Genomic DNA, 23,977 nt, shown 5'->3' on the forward strand with positions numbered 1-23,977 from the left:
TCCACTGTGTTCTTTCAAATGACCACATTCAGAGACTTTGTCTTCTCCTAGTGGATTTACATCAGTTGTCTTTTTAGATGGCTTTTGAGGCACAGCAGGCGTATTGGTATTAGGCGTGCCTTTGCTGCTTTTCAAAAGTTTTTTTAAATAGAAATACTCTGATTTATTATATTGAAATGCTTACAAAGGCATTGCTAACATGCCTATAAAAGAAATTATTGAATCTTTAAATATATAAATATGTAAGGTCACCTACGCCATCTCAATCATTTTTGTTTTTAGAAAAAAAAATTGCTCATTATTTTTATGGCGTCTTTTCCAAATTGTAGTCTTTCTGTACCTGGAGGGAAAAAGGTTATTGTTTTTTCTTCTATACCTGTCTGTGTAGGAGTGGTGGGAGACTCGTCCTCTTCTCTCACGTCATCAGGGGAAGGAAAATACTAGTTTTAGTGGCAGGATGTGCTTCCTCATCTGTCTCTTCCTCTGAGTCTGAAACAAACAGTAAAAAGTTTAAAAACTACACTAGTCTGGTCTGCTTTGGATGTTTTTAGGGACGTCAAACTCATTTTACATCATGGGCCATATGCAGGCCACTTTGATCTTAAGTGTGCCAGACCAGTGAAACTCCATTTTCTGTCAGTGTAAAGAAGTTCAACTACACATTTAAAATTCCTGATATTTTCATGTAAGAAAAAAGAAGTGCAATTTAGTTTATTGATGGTGTTTCTGCACCTGTCTGACCAGAACTTGTTGGTAGCTCTCCTTTTTCTCTCATGCCATCTGATTTCTTTTCTTCTTTTTCCTTTTCAGTTTCCTCTATAGTTTTTTCAGTGTCCTGATCTGAGATTACATCTTGCTTTTGTTCTTCAGCAGGTGGCTTGTGCGGTATGATCTGGGTCGAACTTTCATCAGCAGACTTTGCTTCTTCATCCTCCATTTTCTCTGATTCTGAAAAAAATGTAAAAAAAAAAAAAAAGAATTTAAGAGTACCACTGGTTCAAAAAATACATTTAAAAAGAATATAAATATATTCATAAAAGTGCATGAGTCTGTTTAAAAATAGCAGAAAATCTAATGATTTGGCGAGTGTACTGGTTTAAACTGAACCTGTCTTACTCTACTAATGTTTAAAAATGTGTCAAGAAAGCATTCGCCAAGAAAGGATGGACAGTATTAGAATAAGAAATAAATGTAACTGAAAGAAAAGCACTTTTTCAAATGTGACATGTGCTTGTACAAATAGTTCTGACTATTGAAACTAAGCAATGTAAATTTTGTTATTAAAGCAAGACCACTGGTTCAAAAATTGTTTTTTTTATTGTGAAATAAAAATGTTGCTGTTGTACTTTTTGCATCAGGAAAACAGAATGGAGGGCTAAATTTTCTTGGGCTTATCTTTGTCGTTTTCTAAATCTGACACAAAAACAAACAAAAAAAATTTCTTTACAAAATTAAACCATATGGAAGCTACCTTGGGGGTTGGACGTTAGTAGCTAGTAGTATTGTTAAGTTCATTTGGTTAGCGGCTTAGTTTATGTATAAAAATACTTCAATTAATTTAATGAACTGATTAGTATTTAAATTCACTTTTGGAAAAGAAAAAGAAAAAGATTCAAACTAAAAGCAAAATGTTGTACTCTAAAAAAAGTTATTAATGAAAATAGGAATTTGTAGTAAGTGAACAGATCATACATGAAGGCGACTCCTAAATAGAGTAGCTGAAAGAAGAAGATTAATTAAGGAAACCACCCATTTGCCATAGTTATCCCAAACATCTGAGGATTACTGTCTTTCACTAGTCTGATCAATAACAGCCAGGTCCACAAGTCCCTCATTTTTCAGAGGCTCAAAGTACCTGGAAAACTTACTGAGAAGCAGTTTCATGGCCAGGTGAGGTCAGTTTGCTATTGCATGACACAGATACAAGCTCTGGAATTGATTCTAAGCCTTGAATTTGTATTTGGTTTCGTTTCATTGAAACTCTCAATATGAGGCTTAAAGAGATGATGATGATGATGATGCAAGTGATAGAGGCCACAATTAAGCTAAAATACCAAAGCAAATCTATCAGAAAGTCAACAAACATTTTTAGGCATCATCAAATCAATGATCTTAAAATGTAGACATGCGCTGGTGAGCTCACCAACACCTAAACATCTGTAAGACTACGGCAGACAGTTCAAGTGATTCTTCCTGGCACTGTACTCAATTGAGCACCTGGTGTTGCTCAATTTGGTGTAAATTCTTATTTTGAGAGTAAAAGTAGTTTTTCCAAGCCCGAGCAATATGCAACACTATTTTAACAGGTTAAATACATAAACTGACAACAAATATGATACCTGGATGATAGAATTTACATAAATTTCCTATAAGATTATTAAAAATACACAAAATCAAAATATATATACACAAGTAATAACTCAGGCAATGTAATGTAATATAATAAGGTAAAAGAAAAAGACATTCATTTGGCAAATGATCCCTAAAAACTGAATTATATTATTACACATTCAGAAATGAGTCAGAAAAATTCATGTGCAAAGTTATTCTGAATCTAACTGGCATAGTTTAATTTTCAAACCTGGTCCTTTAGAAGGAATCTGTGTTTGCAGATCAGGCTGTGTGGCCTCGGTATGTTCTTCCAATTGACCACTCTTGACTTTCTTATCCAGTTGTCCTTTATTGTTTAAAAAAGAAGGATTTCTTGTGACCACATGAGTTCCATCTTTGTTTTTTTCTAAATTGGAAAAACAAAAGAATGAAACAAAGATAAGAATTTCTTTCTGGAGATTAAACAACATAAAAACCTGGATTGGGATTCAGAAACAATTTTTTAACAAGGACTGCTGAAAACTTAGTTTGGTTTTTAACTTATTTTATTCATGTAAATGCTTGTTTTCATGTTTTAAATTGGTTACTATTTAATATAACTTTGAAGAAAAAAAAAGCTGTGACGTACCAACAAATTAAAATTAGTGACAGTTTCAAGTAAAAGCAATAGCCATTAATGAAAATGTGTTGATGTCACAGGTGTTAATTAAATAAACAATGCATTTGCTAAAAGTTTATCTGTTTAAAGTATTTGAGGATGATTTTATTTCAGTGGTTTTAATTAGTGTAAGAGGAAAAAACAAAGATTACCTGCTTGTTGCTTTTTCTCAAATTTCTTAACTTTATCCAAAACTGTAAGAAATGAATTGCAAAGAGAAAAATACACTTGTAGCAACATTAAACCATCCATCAGTGATTATAAATAGCATCACTATGTATAAAAATGGCTGTAGGTTAATAGGCAGTTGATAGAATAATTATTAATACTTATAGTTAACAGAATACTTTATCGAATCCACTCAATTTAAATCAAACGTCTGCACTTCAGTCATATATTAGCTTTGAAATTCACTGTGGTGGTGTACAGAGGCATTGCTAACATGTGTTTGTTTTTAACGTGTAATCCTTTACATGTTTGCTATCATAACTTTTCATTGCTAATGAGAACCAAACAAAAGCTTAGGTTGATAGTCACAGGGTTATTTTTTTCATTTTAAACTGCAGTATAGACGTGAGAGTTTTTTCGCTTTTTTTACCTACATGAAAGACGAGAGTGATGAGAGCAGTGGTGAGAATCTACATGACTCAAAAACCTTTAAAGGCCACAACCAAAAGTGAAGACAAAGCCACAGTGAATACCAGTTTGCTAAGGAACACAACAGAGACCCAAAAGAAGGCAGTGAGCACATCCCAGTCACATCCAGGCAGCATGGGCCTCAGAGAGCCAGACGCAGGGATGCAGGGAGGACCCCTGTCCTGAACCATGGAGGCCAGCAAGCCAGGGCATAAAAGAGAGGACGAAAGGGGGAAGGAGAGGCCCCCACAGATCTGCACCTCACACTGAACCACAGGAACCAACATGGGGAAGGGTAGGCACAGCACCCAGACAAGGAGCTGAAAATGCAGCTTATACAAGTTTATACCAAGTTCATTGTAACAGTCACCAAATGCTGTTTCTATGTGTGAATGTTAGATAAAAAGCACTTACACAGAAACAGCAGACTAAAAAGTGCTTGTGTAAATTTGTTAATAAGCTAAGTTGTGTAACGTGCTTTGAGTGCTCAGATAGAGTAGAAAAGCCCTATAGAAGTTTCCTTCTTCCATTCCCCATTTAGTAGAAGGAAACTACCAGTATTAAATAATTGAAACCAGGTGCCAAAAACTGCAGTTCCTTAAACTGCCAGTCGAGGGTGACTTCAAATACAGGTCAGTCCCCACACACACTGATATTAAAAAGCTGACCTTTGCACCAGAACTAAACATGTGTACAAGATGGTGCACTAAACAGTCTGGATCTTTATAACAATTAGCTTAAACTTTTATAAGTTAATGAATAATGCATATGTGGCTGCTTTAAGTAAGAAGGAGGTGATTATGCTTATTTTTTATTTAGGACTAATTAGCAAACGTATGACAGTAAAAATGTACATGTATGAATATATATGCTCATGTTTCAAAAGATGAAGTTCAAAAGCTCATCTGGCTTTGTCTTGCTTACTGTTTATTCCTGTGACTATTTTAAATCTAGCTAACATGGTATAATTTCAAACCTGGCTTTTCAGAAGCAGGGGATGATTGAAGATTAGACTCTATAGCCCCACTGCGTTCTTTCAAATGACCATATTCAGAGACTTTGTCTTCTCCTAGTGCAGTGGTTCCCAAACTTTTTTTGCCAGGCCCTCCTTTTTTACAAGAAAAATGTTCGCCCCCCCCCCCGCACAAAGACATCTTCCAAACACACACACCCATATTGACTCCCGTGGGGAGCTTTGTTTCCGGTGTCCTATTCGCGCCTTGTTTAAGGTCCAAAACAAGTTAAGCAAATGAATGAATCAAGAGGCGATTTACATTTCTATAGATGTCTTGGGCATTTACCCAATATATCTGTAAATGATGTTCATCGACTTGTCGATATTTTTCCCCCGCACCTCAGAGCAAAAGAGAAAAGGGATTCAAATGTTATATTTCTCAGCTGTCCCTCGTTTATCGCAGGTGTTATGTTCTAAAAATAACCAGCGAGGGGTGAAATCAAGTAGCCAGTTTTATTTTTTGACGCGTGGACATCGTGGACATACAGTACTGCACTTCAGAGTCACACTGCTAGCGATCGATGCAGCGATTCTGTACTGTACAGGAGAGACGTCACGGAGGAGACTGTCTGCAGCGATCAGGACGCAGGACACAATGTGATAGGAATCTGTGTTTGTAAAAAAAAAAAAAGGCATGCAAACTTGCACTAAAAATCTGCGAAACAGCGAGGTGAAAGGTGAACTGCGTTATAGCGAGGGACCACTGTAATTTTGAAGGTAAGTCACAACACACCCTTCGTAAATACTAATGTAGAGAAACCCTTACCAGCAATCGTTCATTTTTTTGTGTGGCTTTTTTTCATGGTTTGTTAACATGCTGTGTAGGTGTGTACTTGACTAGCTGATATCGACATAATGGGGAAACATCTGGTTTGACTATTGTTCACCTGTAGTTTGAATGCTGAACATTTGCCTGTTTAAATGTCTTCTGCATGCAGTAATGCAGTTCTGCTTGTGTTGAGTGATGTAAACAACTGATCGATCTAAACTCCTTAAACGTCAAAATTGATCATTAGATTTTTTATGACACAACAGTGGTGAGTGTTCCCACCTTCTCCTCTTTGTAACTTAATGCGATCTTTCCGTTTTCGAGTTTTGGACATGATTTTGGAGTATATCTTCGCAGTAGCGATTGACCGCAAAGTAAAGCTACCGGAAATGTACAAACCCACATCCGGTCTCAAACCAGGAAGTTAGCATTTTCTCGTGCACAGGGTCAGTTTTGTTTACAAACTCCATTGCGTAAACAATTAAGCAAATACAAGTAAACGGCAATAAATTACAGGTAGTAATAAAATATACTACTAACTCTTTTACGCTACGTCCACACCTACACGGGTATTTTTGAAAACTCAGCTGTTTCTATGCGTTTGGGCTTTTCGTCAACACATAAACGGCGTTGCGATTCACCGAAAACGGAGATTATTAAAACTCCTTTTTTGTGTTTACGTGTGGACGAGGATTACAGAGTTCGTCACGCAACGTCAAAGGTATGTGCCTCTTTTCACGTCACGCTGTGCGCCTGTTACGGCCTCTGGCCTCAGGTGGCCCCGCCTTTCTATGGAAATCAAAGTGTTCCAGGACTCACGGGGGATTGGCTGGCCCGGACCTATGCCCGCCCCAACTTCATGCAGATCAGAGTGTGCCAGACCACTCACACCATTGGCTGCTGCAGGAGCCTTGAACACGACGGACCAATGACACGGCTGCCTGCATTTACCGGGGAATATAAAAGGCTGAGGATCCTGCATTTGTGGGGGACTTGTTGATTTGAACAGACTGTGCAGATTGTCCCTCCTGCCTTTGCCTTTGTACTGCTGCCCATTTGAGCCTTTGTTTTGGAGTAGCCACCTGTGAGATGTTTAGGTGATTGTCATTAGATGACTAGTGTTATATTAGTGTTATTTGAATACATGAGCTGTTTGTTATGTTCGTTTAAAGCCCCCTACTGCCTAGTGAGTTTCACTAACGGTTTTCAGTTGTGTTAATAAACCTTATGTTTTTCTTTTTATCTAAACCCCTGGTCTCTGGGCTCATTCATGTTACGTCCACTGTCGCCTAGCAGAGCCGGGTCGTAACAGCACCACGTTATTGTTTACATGAGATGAATTGCAGAATGGCAGATAGAGACAAAATACTGTTAATCTGACTATCTTCAGGTTTTACACACTTACAGTGGCTTGCAAAAGTATTCGGCCCCCTTGAACTTTTCCACATTTTGTCACATTACAGCCACAAACATGAATCAATTTTATTGGAATTCCACGTGAAAGATCAACACAAAGTGGTCCACATGTGAGAAGTGGAACGGAAATCATACATGATTCCAAACATTTTTTACAAATAAATAACTGAAAAGTGGGGTGTGCGTAATTATTCAGCCCCCTGAGTCAAAACTTTGTAGAACCACCTTTTGCTGCAATTACAGCTGCCAGTCTTTTAGGATATGTCTCTACCAGCTTTGCACATCTAGAGACTGAAATCCTTGCCCATTCTTCTTTGCAAAAGAGAACATACCAACTATTACTTTGACATTTCCCATGAGCACTTGAAAGGAGCGTTAGATAGGTTTGCTCAGTTCTTTGCTCTTTTTTTTTTTCTTTTCATACCGTGCCCCCCTGCAATGGCTCTGCGCCCCCCCTAGGGGCGGGCCCCACACTTTGGGAACCTCTGTCCTAGTGGATTTACATCAGGTGTCTTTTTAGATGGCTTTTGAGGCAGAGGAGGCTTATTTGTATTAGGTGTGCCTTTGCTGCTTTTTAAAAAATTTTTTAAATAGAAGCAATTTACTAAGACAACTTACTAAGCTGAAGACTTTGGTATGTAACTGTTACAGTGCTACTAATTACTAGTTTGGTTTCCCGAAAATATGGAAAGCTAATCACTAATAAAGAGTAAGTCCTAGTCATGACCATAAACATTAAGATTTCTGTTGAAGTTTTATTTTTGATACTATTTCTAATCCTACTATTTTTTTTATGAACTTTCTTCATCTTCTTCCTTTTAATCATTCATCTGAACCAAAGAATAGATTTAGTGAACCAGAAAGACAACACACACACACACACACACACACACACACACACACACACACACACACACACATTGGTTTAAAAAAAACAGCAAAACATGTAATGATTGGTACCAGTCTTACTCCACTAAAGTTTAAAACTAGGCCAAGAAAGTCAAGAAAGTGTTTCCCACAAAACCAATGAATTATATTTAAAAAAAATGTCACGAAATAAAGCCACTGTTTCGAATGTGGCATGTGCCAGTTTTGCCCATTGATGCAGTGTAATTCTTATTCTTACAGTATGACCACTGTTTTTGATTCTTAAATGAAACTGCTGCTGTTTTACTTTTTGTACTGCCTGTCACACATGAATGCATAATGCAAAAGGCTGAGTATTATATCAGTTTTTTAAGGTATAAATAGCACTGTACTCTGGGATAAAATGCAAAAAGCACTATAAAAGAAACTATTGAATCTTTAAATATATAAATATGTAAGGTCACCTACACCATCTCAATCATTTTTGTTTTTAGAAACAAATTTGCTCATTATTTTTATGGTGTCTTTTCCAAATTGTAGTCTTTCTGTACCAGGGGGGAAAAAGGTTATTGCGTTTTTCTTCTATACCTGTCTGTGCAGGAATGGTGGGAGACTCGTCCTCTTCTCTCACGTCATCAGGGGAAGGAAAAATACTAGTTTTAGTGGCAGGATGTGCTTCCTCATCTGTCTCTTCCTCTGAGTCTGAAACAAACAGTAAAAAGTTTAAAAACTCTGCTTTGGATGTTTTTAGGGATGTCAAACTCATTTTACATCATGGGCCATATGCAGACCACTTTGATCTTAAGTGTGCCAGACCAGTGAAACTCCAATTTCTGTCAGTGTAAAGAAGTTCAACTACGCATTTAAAATTCCTGATATTTTCATGTAAGAAAAAAGAAGTGCAATTTAAACATTAGGTGTCAATTTTTTTCAACATGATAAAGAAATGCTGCTGTGGTAAATAAAATAAATCGGTCAGCATGGCAAAATAAATCAGTAAAATTACAGAAAAGTTCTTGTAAAGAAACTTAAAACTTTCGTTACTTCACAAAACAAATTCCTGTGTTTGTTTGTTTGTTTGTTTGTTTGTGTGTTTTGTCACACTTAGTTACTTAATTGCTTTAGTGTAGTATGAATGGCTATGGGGAGGCCTTTTTTTATCAGGAAAAGCTGTGTGAGTCTGTGTCTGTCAACCCTTGATCTGCTATCCTTATTATTACACAGAAAACACAAGGCGTACATGATGAAGTAATGTTAAATGCCAGCTTATACATACTATAACAATGATGATAACTCCATATGTCTACACTTCATAAATCAGTAGACAAGCAGTAAGATTAGGAAGACTGCGTGATCCTTAAAATCAGTGTGTCAATATGTGTAGGAAGTATGTTGCCGCTAACACAGTCAAATATTCAAGTGTCAGTTTTATATGAGTTCAAGGCCAAGCCTTATGACAATGTGTAAGTAGTGTAACTGTTTCCAAGCAGATATTTTTGATTATTTGATTTACCGTTTTGGTACATATTCAGCTTAATAAAATGTAAGTCCTTAGTCACAGACATGCAAGTGAAGAGACAGCTGTTTTTTTTCTTCCTGTTTGTCTGTTTGAAACTGTCTAAGTGTCTACCTTTCACTTAGCTGGTTTTTAAATCAATTACATAAACATGATTTCATCATAAAGACAATACCTACTCATGATACAGAAAGTCTTTTCTGGAATTTTTGCCATTGTTTTTGCATACAAACATTTTAAATGTTATAGCAATACAGGGAGTGCAGAATTATTAGGCAAATGAGTATTTTGTCCACATCATCCTCTTCATGCATGTTGTCTTACTCCAAGCTGTATAGGCTCGAAAGCCTACTACCAATTAAGCATATTAGGTGATGTGCATCTCTGTAATGAGAAGGGGTGTGGTCTAATGACATCAACACCCTATATCAGGTGTGCATAATTATTAGGCAACTTCCTTTCCTTTGGCAAAATGGGTCAAAAGAAGGACTTGACAGGCTCAGAAAAGTCAAAAATAGTGAGATATCTTGCAGAGGGATGCAGCAGTCTTAAAATTGCAAAGCTTCTGAAGCGTGATCATCGAACAATCAAGCGTTTCATTCAAAATAGTCAACAGGGTCGCAAGAAGCGTGTGGAAAAACCAAGGCGCAAAATAACTGCCCATGAACTGAGAAAAGTCAAGCGTGCAGCTGCCAAGATGCCACTTGCCACCAGTTTGGCCATATTTCAGAGCTGCAACATCACTGGAGTGCCCAAAAGCACAAGGTGTGCAATACTCAGAGACATGGCCAAGGTAAGAAAGGCTGAAAGACGACCACCACTGAACAAGACACACAAGCTGAAACGTCAAGACTGGGCCAAGAAATATCTCAAGACTGATTTTTCTAAGGTTTTATGGACTGATGAAATGAGAGTGAGTCTTGATGGGCCAGATGGATGGGCCCGTGGCTGGATTGGTAAAGGGCAGAGAGCTCCAGTCCGACTCAGACGCCAGCAAGGTGGAGGTGGAGTACTGGTTTGGGCTGGTATCATCAAAGATGACCTTGTGGGGCCTTTTCGGGTTGAGGATGGAGTCAAGCTCAACTTCCAGTCCTACTGCCAGTTTCTGGAAGACACCTTCTTCAAGCAGTGGTACAGGAAGAAGTCTGCATCCTTCAAGAAAAACATGATTTTCATGCAGGACAATGCTCCATCACACGCGTCCAAGTACTCCACAGCGTGGCTGGCAAGAAAGGGTATAAAAGAAGAAAAACTAATGACATGGCCTCCTTGTTCACCTGATCTGAACCCCATTGAGAACCTGTGGTCCATCATCAAATGTGAGATTTACAAGGAGGGAAAACAGTACACCTCTCTGAACAGTGTCTGGGAGGCTGTGGTTGCTGCTGCACGCAATGTTGATGGTGAACAGATCAAAACACTGACAGAATCCATGGATGGCAGGCTTTTGAGTGTCCTTGCAAAGAAAGGTGGCTATATTGGTCGCTGACTTGTTTTTGTTTTGTTTTTGAATGTCAGAAATGTATATTTGTGAATGTGGAGATGTTATATTGGTTTCACTGGTAAAAATAAATAATTGAAATGGGTATATATTTGTTTTTTGTTAAGTTGCCTAATAATTATGCACAGTAATAGTCACCTGCACACACAGATATCCCCCTAAAATAGCTAAAACTAAAAACAAACTGAAAACTACTTCCAAAAACATTCAGCTTTGATATTAATGGGTTTTTTGGGTTCATTGAGAACATGGTTGTTGTTCAATAATAAGATTATTCCTCAAAAATACAACTTGCCTAATAATTCTGCACTCCCTGTATCAGATGGGGGGGAAAAGTAGTTCATTGGTGTTGTTTCTGCACCTGTCTCAGCATGACTTGTTGGAGGCTCTTCCGGTTCTCTCATATCAGCTGATTTATTTTCTTCTTTGTTCGTTTCAGTGTTCTCTTTAGGTTCTCCAGTGGCATAAAGTGAGGTGATATCATCCCTGTGCTCATCATCAGGACTCAGATCGCTCTGTGTATTCTGGGTCATCTGGGCCTTTGCTTCATCATCTGCTTCTTTCTCTAACTCTAAACCAATCAGTAAGAAAAACCAAAACAAAAGAAAAAGTCAATGAGAAACAAAAACAAAACCCTCAATTTAAAACTGCAGCAGTCTAGTGTAAAAATGGCAAAATGGCTAAAGGGTTTTGAGGGATTTTGGATTTAAACTAAGGATTTTTTTTAAAAAAATAGTCAATCATGAAGACCGCACTAAAATAAAAGTTGCATTTGTTTCCAACATGCGCTTGCATAAATACACTTTTCTCTATCAAATATAAGAAATGCTAATGTAACTCTCCATGATCACTGGTTCAAGTTGGTGTTTTTTGGTTTGTTTCTTTCTTGTAAGGTAAAAGAGAAATAATAATGAAACTGTTGGCTAGACGGTATACTGGCATTTGTGACACTGTACTCAGGTTTCACACTGCCCCTCAAAAAGAGTAAACTATCAATTTGGTGTAAATTCTTATTTTCAGAGTAAAGGTACTTTTTCAAAAGCTGAGCAACATGCCACACTATTTTAACCATTTAAATACATAAACTGACAACAAATATGATACCTGGATGATAGAATTTGCACAACGTTTCCTACAAAAAAATTTTAAAATATACAAAATCCAAAAACTACCTATAAAGGTAAAAACTCAAGCAATGTAATGTAATATAATAAGGTAAAAGAAAAAGACATTCATTTGGCAAATGATCTCTAAAAACTGAATTATGTTATTACACGTTCAGAAATGAGTCAGAAAAATTCATGTGCAAAGTTATTCTGAATCTAACTGGCATAGTTTAATTTTCAAACCTGGTCCTGTAGAAGAAGTCTGTGTTTGCAGATCAGGCTGTGTGGCCTGGCTAGGTTCTTTCAACTGACCACACTTGACTTTGTTCTCCACTTGTTCTTTAACATTTCTAGAAGGTGTGTTTGTAACCATACGAGGTCCATCTTTGTTGTTTCCTAGATTGGCAAAACAAAAGAATGAAACAAAGATAAAAATTTCCTTTAGGAGATTAAACAACATAAAAACTTGGATTGGGAATTAGAAATAACCTTTTTAACAAGGACTGCTGAAAACTTACTTTGATTAATGACTTGTTTTATTCATGAAAATGCTTGTTTTCAAGCTTGTTTTCAAATTTCACATCAAAGGGAAAAAGCATAATAAAGATCCTGCTTACAGCTTTAAAAATGTGCCTAAAATATCCCAAATCTGAGATGCATCATAAAGCAGCCTTTACCTGCATTTTTATCCTGGGACTCAGGGCCAGGGAGCAATGCAGCTTCTTCTTCATCAGGAGTCTTCTGTTCACCACTAGGAATGCTATTCTTTTCTGAACATGAAATAAATACACACAAAATGAAACTTAGTGCTGAGGCAGAAATGTAACATTGACGAAAGATTTCAGTTAAGGCAAAGCTAGAAAAATATATTTTCTTCCTGTGCATCTATCTCAGTCTCATCATGAGGTGATTATCACCACTGGTCAGGTTACAGAAGAAAGAAGAGAAATAATAATAAATAAGGAATGTGATTTCTTTCTTATGGTGCACTATGAAGGTTAAAGCCACTAAAACGTGGAGCTTTTAAACAATACTCCACATAAATACATTTTAAACATCCAATTAGTATTTTGATCTCCAAATAAAAAATAACATCAGTCCAGTAGAATGTATTATACTATCAAGTCAAGTCTGTTAACCTTATGTTACACACAGGATATACAGTTTATCTAAATCTACCATATATCCTGTGTATCACTTGGTTTTCTGCATGTCATCATAAATTAATATTTTGGACCAATTTATCTCAAGAAGTTTTCATTCCTTAAACTGTTGTTATTTTATTTTACCTTTATGCTTTAGCGCACAGAACACTGCAACCAAAACACACAAGAGTAGTGCTATCACGCCAATAACCACTCCAGCAATCAGTCCAGCTGAGGCTCCAACTGCATAGAAACACAGAAATTGAAATAGAACAACTTCTGTGACAGCCATACACAGTAGCAATGCAGTTATATTTCAATAAAACCAGAGATTTTAGACAACATGAACTATGCAGTCTCCCTTATCACCAAATGGATATGTATATGAATTTTTAAAAATGCATTGAATAAAATATATTTTTTTCCACTAATATAATTGATAGTAGTAGGATGTGCCCTCTGCACATCATTGTCCAGGTATATTGTTATTTATATTACAGTAAAGTTGACAGAAAAAAGCATTCTTTGAGTCACAGTTATTATCAGTGCAGTAGTGCAGGTGTTGTTTCTTAATCAAACCAGTGGCCTTTGGTGCGATAAACCTGAGACAGGTCGTAACACACTGATAAAAACTGTTTGTATAAAATAGTTTAAGAAAATAATCTGGTTAAATGCCCAATTCCATCAAATTATTTATAAACATATAGTTGAGCTAATAAGTAAAATCTTACCAGGGTAGCAATCCTTTGCAGTGAATGTGGCTATTTCTTTGGACAAACGGTTGCTTGCAGTACAGTTGTATACTTTATCATCATGTTCTGTCCCTAGAGGTATCGTTAATATCTGGCCAGGCTGAATTTTTCCAGGTTGGCTCCACTCGTAGTTTAAGGACTGCGATGGGTCTGCAAAGCACATCAGTGTGGCTTCACTTCCTGATTTGTCAGAGCTGCTGCCATCACTCATGTTACAGGTTATGGTGGGCTTGGTTACTCTGTCTATATGAATACATAAATAGAAAAAAAACAAATCTGAAATTAAAATATATAACAAATAAATTGCCCCAAAATATATATTGCATGGACTTGTAATTGCATTGATGAATTAATACAATCATATGGTGTATCATCGTGTTACTGTCAATTATCCAAGTGTGAAAAAGGGCTAAATCATTTCAACCTGATGTTTTTTTAATAATTTAGTTTGTTTAATAATAATTTAATAATTGACTGTCAAAAAAAATTGGTTTGAAAATGCATAATAGCAGCTTTCTAATGAGCAGAGTCTCTCTGAACCAAATATGAGGAGAATAAAACGCATGATAAGTGACTAATTAAGAGATAAGCTGTTGTTATCATGATGAGCTGTGGGACGTTTTGGTTGAAGTACCAAGACCTTTATCCTTAAGGTATAGTGCAACAATACAAAAAGTATTCAAAATCCTTCAGAATAAAAGCATATGTGTTGTATTTTTTAGAGTTATGAAAGTCAGAAGCGGAGTTAACTAACTGGTGTTCAGCTGAAAATGTAATGTAGTTATAAATAAAACTTATACGTTGCCAGAATAGGTTTAAAAAAAACACAGCTAAATAGTTTAATTTCACTGGCTGGGTCCACGTCCTCATTTTAGGTTTGACAGCGTTTTAGTAGGTAAAATTAAATGCTTTGACATGAATTGAGCTGCGGTTTGGGGAAGGACTCGAAGGGGACTGGCGATGCCTCCCGGGCCTGGCAGATCCCCATGCTCTAAATAGAAATGAAGAAGTTAAAGAATTGAGAACAAGGAGGGAGGGAGGGTGGGGCACGTAAACGACAAAGAACAGGTTGCAGAACTGGGGGAACCGATATAGATGACAGCCGGAAGGAGTGTGTTTGGAGGCGTGGTCCTGCTCCTGAAATTCCGATACATAATCTCCAATTGAAACGAGTGATGTATAATCAGTAAAGTCTTGAATTAACTGTTACTCCACACCACTGATACTTTGTTTTATTTTATTTTATTTTATTTTTTTTATTTTATTTTTTTGCCTGTCCCATTTGGTTCTTTAGCCGTCAGAATTGTTGTCTGAAGACCAACAAGGATACCAAATGGATTTATTTTGCCAAATGGATCATCATGGCATTGCCGTATTGGTCCATTTGCTCAAACTTTGTTGTTATTATTTATTTTATTTTCAGTTGTTACAGATGGGACAGACATGACTGGGGGATAGGAACGGGAGAAAGAAAGAGAGGAAGGAAAAGAAAAACAGAAGGGAAAAGACAGTGAGAAAGGGCACTTACAAAGACAAAGAGAAAAAAAAAATCTCCTGGATCACCTGTTGAGAGAAAAAGAAGAGAAGACAAGCAAAAAAAAAACCAAACAAAAACAAAGCAACATGCTAAACACAACACCATCACGTTAATCTAGCTAAGTGTGAACAGCAGTAAATACTAAATATTGAAAGTTGTTGTGCAGCACGCAGGACAGACAGCGCACAATGTGCTTTGAAGTAGCAGCTAAGAAAGGTGTAGTTTATGTCTACGAACAGTGAACACACCTGTGTGGATCAACGCGCTTGTATACAAAAGGTTTCCCCATGTAACGGTCTGCTAGAGGGTGTGGAGGCCCATAGCCCCATCCCCCACACAGACAAACAGGCACACACAGACACAAACATGCTTTCCCACCCTCATGCACACATATACAAACACTCAGCACTCACCCAACGTAGGGATAGACATACATAGACATGTACACACAATCATACTCCCCAAACATACTCTATGCCCCGGGTCCAGGTACCCTCGCCCCCAGAGGGGGAAACGGCACCCAGACCCAAGAGATGTGACCCTTTCCCCCGGGGTGGAGGCAAGCAGACCGCCCCAGGCTCCGCAGCGGCAGGGAGGCCAATCGGACAGCCAACACCTCCTCCCAGCCCCCCGCCCCGATGGCTAGTAGAGAACGGGGGTGTGTGAAGACCCCATACCTCCCTCCTCCCGCTCATGTGTAGTGTTGCTGCGTGTTGTTCTAAAGTGCATTTAAAACAAGGGAGGGCATGGTGCTGCTGCCAGAGAGCAGCAGGTGTTAGCACGGCCCCTCCCGGGAACCCTCAATGTCTACATGGATTTAAAATTGAGAGGTGGGCACCGGCGCCAGAGGTAGGGTTGAATACACAGACCGTCCTCTGGACGCCGTTAACGTGGTCACCCTCAAGGCCCTATATATATATGTGTGTGTGTGTGTGTGTTATGAGAGTGTGAATAATGTGGATGTCTAAGTTGTGAAATAAAATTGAGGCACAGGTGGCCAGAAGGGGACAGAGGGGGGGGAATGCCTCCCCTGCACCCTGGTGACACACCCGCACCACAAGGCCCTACCTGTGTGGGTGGGTGTGGTGGAGCGGGAAGAGGGAGGCAGCCGGGGATGGGGAGGAAAAGAAGGGAGGGGCAAGATGCCCCTCCTTAGGGCCAGCTCCCCCGCTGACCCCAGTAGGCACCCCCGTCCTCTAGTACCCACCAAGGCAAGGGAGCCCAGGCCCATCCAGACCGGGGCCTATGGTAGCAGCACCGCTAAGCCCCACAGGACCTGGGGAAGCCCACCCCACCCCACCGCAGAGGAAACTATACCCACCCCAACATTCAATCATCTCCAGACTACACAAGACAACAGACACCCAGGTTAGGTTTATTCTCCACCTCTCCTGTGTCTCTCCCCCACCTGCAGAGTGGACTTCTGCAAGGATGGAACAACCTCCCTGCCAGTTGAAGAGCCCCCCAGTTAGGCCGATGCACCAGAGGCCCCCTGCGCCAGGGCTGAGCCCCCGTGCACCCACCCGCCCACAACCTCGGCGACACACCGACGAGGACCGAAGCCCCCAAGGCCCAGCCAGAGCCCCATCATGGAGACGAAGATACTTTGTTTTATAAAAGTGACTCACTTTTTTTTTTTTAGAAATTATAAAAGAAAAACTTCTGAAGTTCAAACGTTGAATAATATTAAAAACAATAATAAAACATATATTCATCAGTGATCTGTTTCATCTGTTCAACAAAATAACAAACTGCACTGACCTTTTGGAAAGTTTTTTGTCAGCCTTGCACATCCCACATAGCAAAATTGGTATGGCCCGGACCTGGCCCACACATGGGGCAGCACAAGGCCAGTTGCAGACACACTGCTGGCCTTGTGCTGGCCCAGAACAGTTTCAGCTCTGGCCCCAGATGTCAGCCTAATGTGTACCTTAATCAAGCCATGTAATAACAACATGTGCCGGAACATAATAGTGCAAAAGCAACATGATGAAACTCTGATCAGACTGATTCTTATGAGCACTTTTCTACTCTACCAGATTACTCAAAGTGCTCTATACAACATGCCACTTTGACCCAATCACACACTTTCTCTAAACTGAGTATTTCCTAACTAGATTCATACACATTCACACTCTCGACATACAGGGATCGAACCACTAAAATTCCAATCAGTAGGTGACCTGCTCTACCTCTTGAGCTACAGCCACCCAATGGTAAACATGAGTAAACCCTCACTAGGTTTTAAATAAAGTGTACACTCACAAACCTGTCAAACCTGCGTTTGAAACGTTGGCTACCATAGCAGTATAGTATTGCAACATGCATTGGGTCTTCTAACTAAGATAGGAAAATAGGAACATAAATATCATTGTCAGACCTGGCCCACATCTAGTTAACAAACACTCTGCCATGACACCAATCAGTCAGAAATGCCAGCTTGATGCCAGATCCGGGCCAGACCTGTTTTCTATGGGCCTAGGCCACATAACCTAAAAGACAAATGAGCCAGATATGGCATGCCATCACATGGACAGTGCCATCTATGCCGCGCCTGGCCCATATCTGGATGACATACGTCTTATCATGCCAGAAGTCAGCCAGCAGTGCCAGCTTGATACCAGATCCGGGCCAGACTTGCTTGCTATGTGGGATGTATCAGCTACAATTTCATTCCATACTTTGACTGCCTTTACTCAAAATTCAATGAGATTCCAAACCAGATGCCATGAAAGTAAAATCTTTTGACAAGTCTCCAGCAAGAGTTCATCCGGTCTTCCAAGCTGTCACTATGCTTCATGTTAAGTGCTTTAGCTCCTTCACAGTGTTTGGTTTGGTTGATGTATGCATTAATGTGTGGTGAGGTGAATGAGACTTGTAATAGAAAGCGCTTTTGTTGCTCAAATTGAATAGGAAATTAGAAGTACTACTCCATTTATGATTATCACATATTTGTTTGGCTAGAACACAATTTCATGTTTACACTGTTACACAAAAACAACCCCACAGATGAGCAATTTAGCTTTAATGCACAATTATATACCATGATTTTCTAATGATCAGGGTTCTGCATTAAATATCAACTGTAATCACAAAGAGATACAATATTTTGTAGCTGCATAAAATGCAGTTTTTCTGTAATAAAAGTAGATTTTATGCATGGATTTCAGTCAATGTATACAATATTAAGTGCAATAGATTGAAGTTAGTATAGCAACACATACTCATACAGTTACAAAACATGGATGTAACTGTTAGTTATTAAAAAGGTAGTATAAAATGAACTTACCTAGGACCTTCAGTTCAAATTTATGACGAGTCAAACCACCTCCCTTTGCTGCATCCAATTCATATTGTCCACTGTCACTATGTGTCAGGTGGTTGATTTCCAGGTCTGCAGAGCTCCAGTCGAGGGTGATCCTCTTTTGAAATGGATTGTATTCAGTTTGCTGGTTGCCATCAAATTGTACCACTTTATTCCCATTATGTTTCCACAGAATGTCATCAGGGGGATCTCTGATATCTGTCTTGAAGGTGACTGTCTCACCCAGGAGTCCATATTGTGTTGATTGAACAGCAACTAGACACAGAAAACAGAAAAGTGAAGAAAGATGCAAAATACAGATAATTTAGACTATTATGAGCAGCACAGGCATGGTGACAGCTCAGTATCAAGACTTCAGCAATATATGCCAAGATGCTAGTACAGTGTAGTACAATCTTATATGATTTTATATGATCCATATATAATTTAATCTCATTGTATTAGTTGAAATATTTTATTTAATACCTTTAAATAAAGTTTTTCAATAGTACTTACTAGAAATATCAGTCAATGCTGACGTTCTAAAGATAAGTTGTTAAAAGAGTTAAATAAGATTTTTTTATAATATGATTAAAGAAAAGTCATCATGTAAACTTTAAAAAGTTTGCATGCTTACTTTTAAACATTTTACAGTGAAAAGTAGCTAAAAGACAGATGTAAGCACATGTTATGTGCTATGAGGATAAATGAAACCAGACAAAACCACCAGATAAGAACATGTTTCTATAATGAAGATCAAAAAAATTTTACTTCAGAAATCAGCAGTGTTGGGTAAGTTACTTTAAATTAGTAACTTAGTTACATTACTAGTTACTTTCATCAAAAGTAACTCAGTTACTTCAAGTTACTCGTTACTTTAAAAGTAACTAGTTACTAGGGAAAGTAACTTTGGTTTTACTCAGACTTCTCTTGTTAATGTTTTGCTTCCGTAACTGGATACCCAGACAGACTGCCAGTCTTCTAGCTTGCTTACTTGCCACAAGTGCACTGTGCCACCTACCAACAGAAAGGAAAAAATAATGTGCATACTTCCACGAGAGAAATCCCACGCCTGGACCATCGTCGACTGCCGCCATGATTCTAGCCTACGTCACAGCGTCATGTGCGCTTTTTACATCCAACACAAAAACTGCAGTCGTGGTGCTTTTGATTGTACTCAGAACTCAGAAATTCTGCCTTCTGAATAGGAAGATGTAGGTAACACCAGACTGCAGATGAGCTGCATCCAGGGCTGGACTGGGACAAAAAAATCGACCCGGGCATTTTGACTAGAGACCGGCCCACCATTATAGGAAAAATCATAAAGCCTTTGAATGAAAACAAACACTGTTGTGACTAGGGATGGGTATCGTTTAGGTTTTATCCGATACCGGTGCCAAACCGGTACTTTTGAAATGGTGCCGGTGCTTAAACAGTGCTCAAACCGGTGCTTAAAGAATGGAGAACACAAAATTGGTCCAAAAACCTCTCATGTTCAGCTTTTTCTTTTGTAAAAAGATAACAATGTTAGCCTTTTCTGCAGCTATAGGGCATATATGGTATCACTCTTGGCTGGAAGCAGTGCTTAAACAATGGAAAAAACACAAACTTTGTCCAAAAACCTCTCATGTTTAGCTGTTTTCCACTTTTTCTTTGGTCATTTGAGCCTTTTTGGCCAGGGTGAAGGGAGCATCTGCCATCAAACAAGAAGACAGCCGCATGTAACTACGACGGTGTTTGCTAGTTCACCTTACATGCATTAATGTAATAACGTGGTTAGCCTACTCAACGTTAATTACACACGAACAACATGAAGCTACTCACGCAGAGGAGAACGGCTGCTGCTGCCATCATCATCCTCATCATTTCTGCTACACTGGCAGGGCTAGGGGCCAGGACTCTCCTCTTCGGGTTTTTGGGGGATGTTGCTAACTCCAGGTCCGATAACAGGCACCACACCCGCAGTAGATGTGCACGGTGTGAGGTCTCGCAGCAAGCTATCAAATACGGCGCATTTCTCGGCTTTAAAAAAAAACGCTATGCGTCGCCAGGTGTTTCATCAGATTCGAGGTGTTACCTCCTTTGACAGTATCACAGTATCAGCTTAAAGCACTTGTTGCAGGCTGCTGAGTTTGCATCTTTTGCTGTGAAGTACAGCCAGACTTTTGACCGCTTCGCCTTGGGCATTTTTAATCTGTAGCTCTGCTCTAAAAGAACGTACGTACCTGGCCCCGCCTACTATCCTCGGAAACGTAAAATGATTGGCTAGAATTGGCTCAGGAAAAAAAAAAGCACCGAAATGTGCGCTGCTTTTCGGTCTGGTTACTACCGTTTATGTCAGAACCGGTGCCATGATGGCACCGGACACCGGTACCCATCCCTAGCTGTGACAGTGATGTACACTGTCTTGATGGTATATATGTATCAATCTATCAATCGTTTGTTGTAAGACTCAGATAATTATTTATTAAAAGCTAGACATTTTAAATGAGAATAATAAAGAAAAGTATTTCTTTGTGCCCCCCTTTCCCTGTTAATGCCCTACCTGGCCCCCTGGCATCACTTTGCTAGACCCGCCCCTGCACAGTTACCAGCTGTCAGCTACTTAGAAAAGGATCCTGGTGTTATTTGTCTGTCAGAAACAGTTCATAACTTCAACTCATTCATGTCACCTAAAGGGTAAACCTGTTTCTCCATCACCTGTTCAGCTCTGATGATTCAGTAAGGACATCTCCTGGTTTCATCTGCATGTTTCCCTCTCACCAGATAACCAAACCGACATCATGACCAGCAGCTTTACAGCTGTGGCTCCAGCAAACATCAGCTGATACTAGAAATTAATATTAAATAAATTCTAACAACAGCTGATCAAGCTTAAACTTGCTGCTGTTGTTTAACGCGACATCCGCTGGTTTCCTCTTTCTGGCGCAAAGTGGGCGATAAATAAACAAGAGAGAAAAGCCGATCAGCTGATCATTGATCAGTTTCGTGATTGAAGTAGAAACAGGAGAGGGAGGGAGAGAATGAGAGAAGAAGAGGCAGCTGACAGCGTAAACACAGAATAACTCCAACTTTGTGTCTTTTTCATTGTAGCTGAAGTCCGGGACAAACTGTTCCTTTTCACCTCAGTACGAAACGCATAATGTTTTCTCTGAATACGAGACGATTCCGTTTTTTAGGGCACGGTTGGCAACTCTAATAATTAACCTTATGAACAAAATAAAGTTCAACATCAGTAACATAGCACCCACACAGCTGTATAGAAACTCCGTCATGCTAGCTAGCGCGCAGTGCGAAAAAGTCAGCATAACGAAAATAAACTCCACCTAAACTTAGTTTATATCTGAGCCTGATAGACTGCAGGTCATAACTTCTTACCTGAAGTTCAGTTCACCTGACACGCGGACCGGCGGCCGCTTCGGGTCTCTCCTCTTGCCTCCACTTTCTCTCATCCACCTGCTGGCCTCCACCACTTGCTAATGTTACTGTGGAAGCTCCGCGATAGCCACCACATGAAGTAACGAATAATGAGCCTATCTAAATCCCAGTAACGAGTAACGCGTTCCTGATTTTGGCATAATAACTAGTTACTGTGCTCGTTACCACAATAATAACGTAGTTACTGTAACGCGTTACTTAATAACGCGTTAGTCCCAACACTGGAAATCAGGAATATCAAAAAGACTAACTCTGGAATTCTTAATGTCTAATATAGTCTAATGTTTCTTAAATGAAAGAAATGAGGCTGAATGAGCTTTCATATGTGAGACTGAAAATTAAAATCCTGATCAAAAACAATACCAAGGTTCTGGACTGATCTAAAGACTGACATCCGTAGAGAAGCTATCAGGGTCAAACACAAAAACCTCTGTTTTTTCAGGATTGAGATGCAGGAAATCTAATGACATCCAATTTGAAATAGCAGTGAAGCATTCATTGAGGCTATTGATGTTATTAGGCTTTACACAGAAGTGGTTTGTATCTAAGGAGTTCTCTGAATATTCTCAATCAATCAATCAATCAATCAATCAATCAATCAATCAATCAATCAATCCCTATAATAAACATAATAAACACTAAGAAGTATCCCTTTCTATTTCCACAGTGATGAATGTATTGGTGTATTTCCACTTAGGAAGGTCAGAAACAAACAAGTTTTTTAAAAAATGGAGTTTAATACATAGTAACCAGCAGTGGGGGGAAAAAAAGCAAATTCTAGCTACAAAAATCACAGTCACTCTACAGACGTCTGCTACCTCTATGCACAAAATATTTCATACCTGCAGACTAGTCAAGCTTAAAAACTCACCTGGGCAGGAGATAAATATTTAAAACACTAGTAGGAAATAGCAGACATACCTGAGTCTCGCCTTTCTCAATACGTTTAGATCACGGGCGTTGAATACTTAATAGCGCATACAGCAATCAAATGAACAAATCAGTGTGCACATAATCTGCATAAATTATACAGATTGTATACAGATTGCATACAAATTAAACGTTTAAACGTTTTGGCTTTAGTGCCAGGCTGCTTTTACAACTTGAAAGCAGCTGGCCTTTGTTTTTATCCATTAATACGCATATATACCTACACATTAATGTAAGCAACATTCCTGTGAAGCTTGTTTTTCACGTTATAAACTATGTTAAACTGTAAATTACCATAATTTACAATTTACAAGTTGGTGAGAAAATACGAAGTCCTTGTGGCACACCTTGTTTAATCTCTGCCTGGTGTCCTCAGTCGGGCCTGTGTTACGAAGTTTGGTCACCTTTTGCACTAGTACACATACACACAGAAAAGTATCAAACCTATCAAGTTCCGGCTATTCAAACTTACCTGCCGAGGAGGTAAGGATCCAAAAGGCGAGGAAATAACGATAAATCATTTCTAAACCGTCTGAAAAGGCAGTTACGTCGCTGGTGTCCCTTATTTGGGATACTTTCACTTTCTTCTCCCAGCTAAATCAGTCTCTTTTCACCGAACAAGTCTGTATTGACCTGCAGCCTACCAATCTCTTCACAGCACCTGCATCTAAACCGAAACCTGCAGTTGGACTGGCTGCCAAGTCCCATACAAACGAGCAGGCACAGAGTAAAGGTAAGACAAGCACCACCCCCTCTAAATGTTTCCGGTGCCGGTGTAGACGGCCAGTAGTTCGTCTTTAAAAATATATGTCTTTGATTGTTTTCGTGCCTCAACAGTCGCATTTTATTTTTCGTTTTGTTTTTGTAATAGGGTAACTAAAAAATCATAATAATGTGAACACTGTCAGTATTTCGTCTTTAAATCTTTATTTATTTGATCGTTCGTGATAGAGCCTATATTACTAGTTTGTCGAAAAGCGAAAAACCCCAAAACACTACAACAGTTAATCGCACACAATTCGCTAATCGCCAGTTCATCTTGCAACCTGGTGTCTC

General features: G+C 39.0%; 1 protein-coding gene across 1 annotated transcript; it reads right to left on the reverse strand.

Annotated features, from left to right (window-relative positions):
- Nucleotides 1-415: 415 nt before the first annotated feature.
- On the reverse strand, nt 416-23,936 carry LOC102080119 (protein IWS1 homolog). The gene is made up of 12 exons (XM_019352435.2): nt 23,394-23,936; nt 18,539-18,829; nt 13,692-13,955; nt 13,105-13,203; nt 12,493-12,585; nt 12,059-12,211; nt 11,071-11,280; nt 8,281-8,394; nt 3,142-3,183; nt 2,582-2,737; nt 733-948; nt 416-489 (listed from the first exon to the last, which is right to left on the reverse strand). Exons 1-12 carry the CDS (start codon nt 23,440-23,442, stop codon nt 416-418), a joined length of 1,761 nt encoding a protein of 586 aa, XP_019207980.1. The 5' UTR covers nt 23,443-23,936.
- Nucleotides 23,937-23,977: the final 41 nt, after the last annotated feature.

Source organism: Oreochromis niloticus, linkage group LG16 (genome assembly GCF_001858045.2).
Source record: "Oreochromis niloticus isolate F11D_XX linkage group LG16, O_niloticus_UMD_NMBU, whole genome shotgun sequence".
NCBI lineage: Eukaryota > Metazoa > Chordata > Actinopteri > Cichliformes > Cichlidae > Oreochromis > Oreochromis niloticus.

Coding starts and splice junctions, on each gene's coding strand:
- LOC102080119 (XM_019352435.2), bottom strand. CDS start 23,442: ATGATTTATCGTTATTTCCTCGCCTTTTGGATCCTTACCTCCTCGGCA. Junction 18,830..23,393: donor GATCCTTACCTCCTCGGCAG/GTAAGTTTGAAT, acceptor TTCTGTGTCTAG/TTGCTGTTCAATCAACACAA. Junction 13,956..18,538: donor ATTTGAACTGAAGGTCCTAG/GTAAGTTCATTT, acceptor GTATTCATATAG/ACAGAGTAACCAAGCCCACC.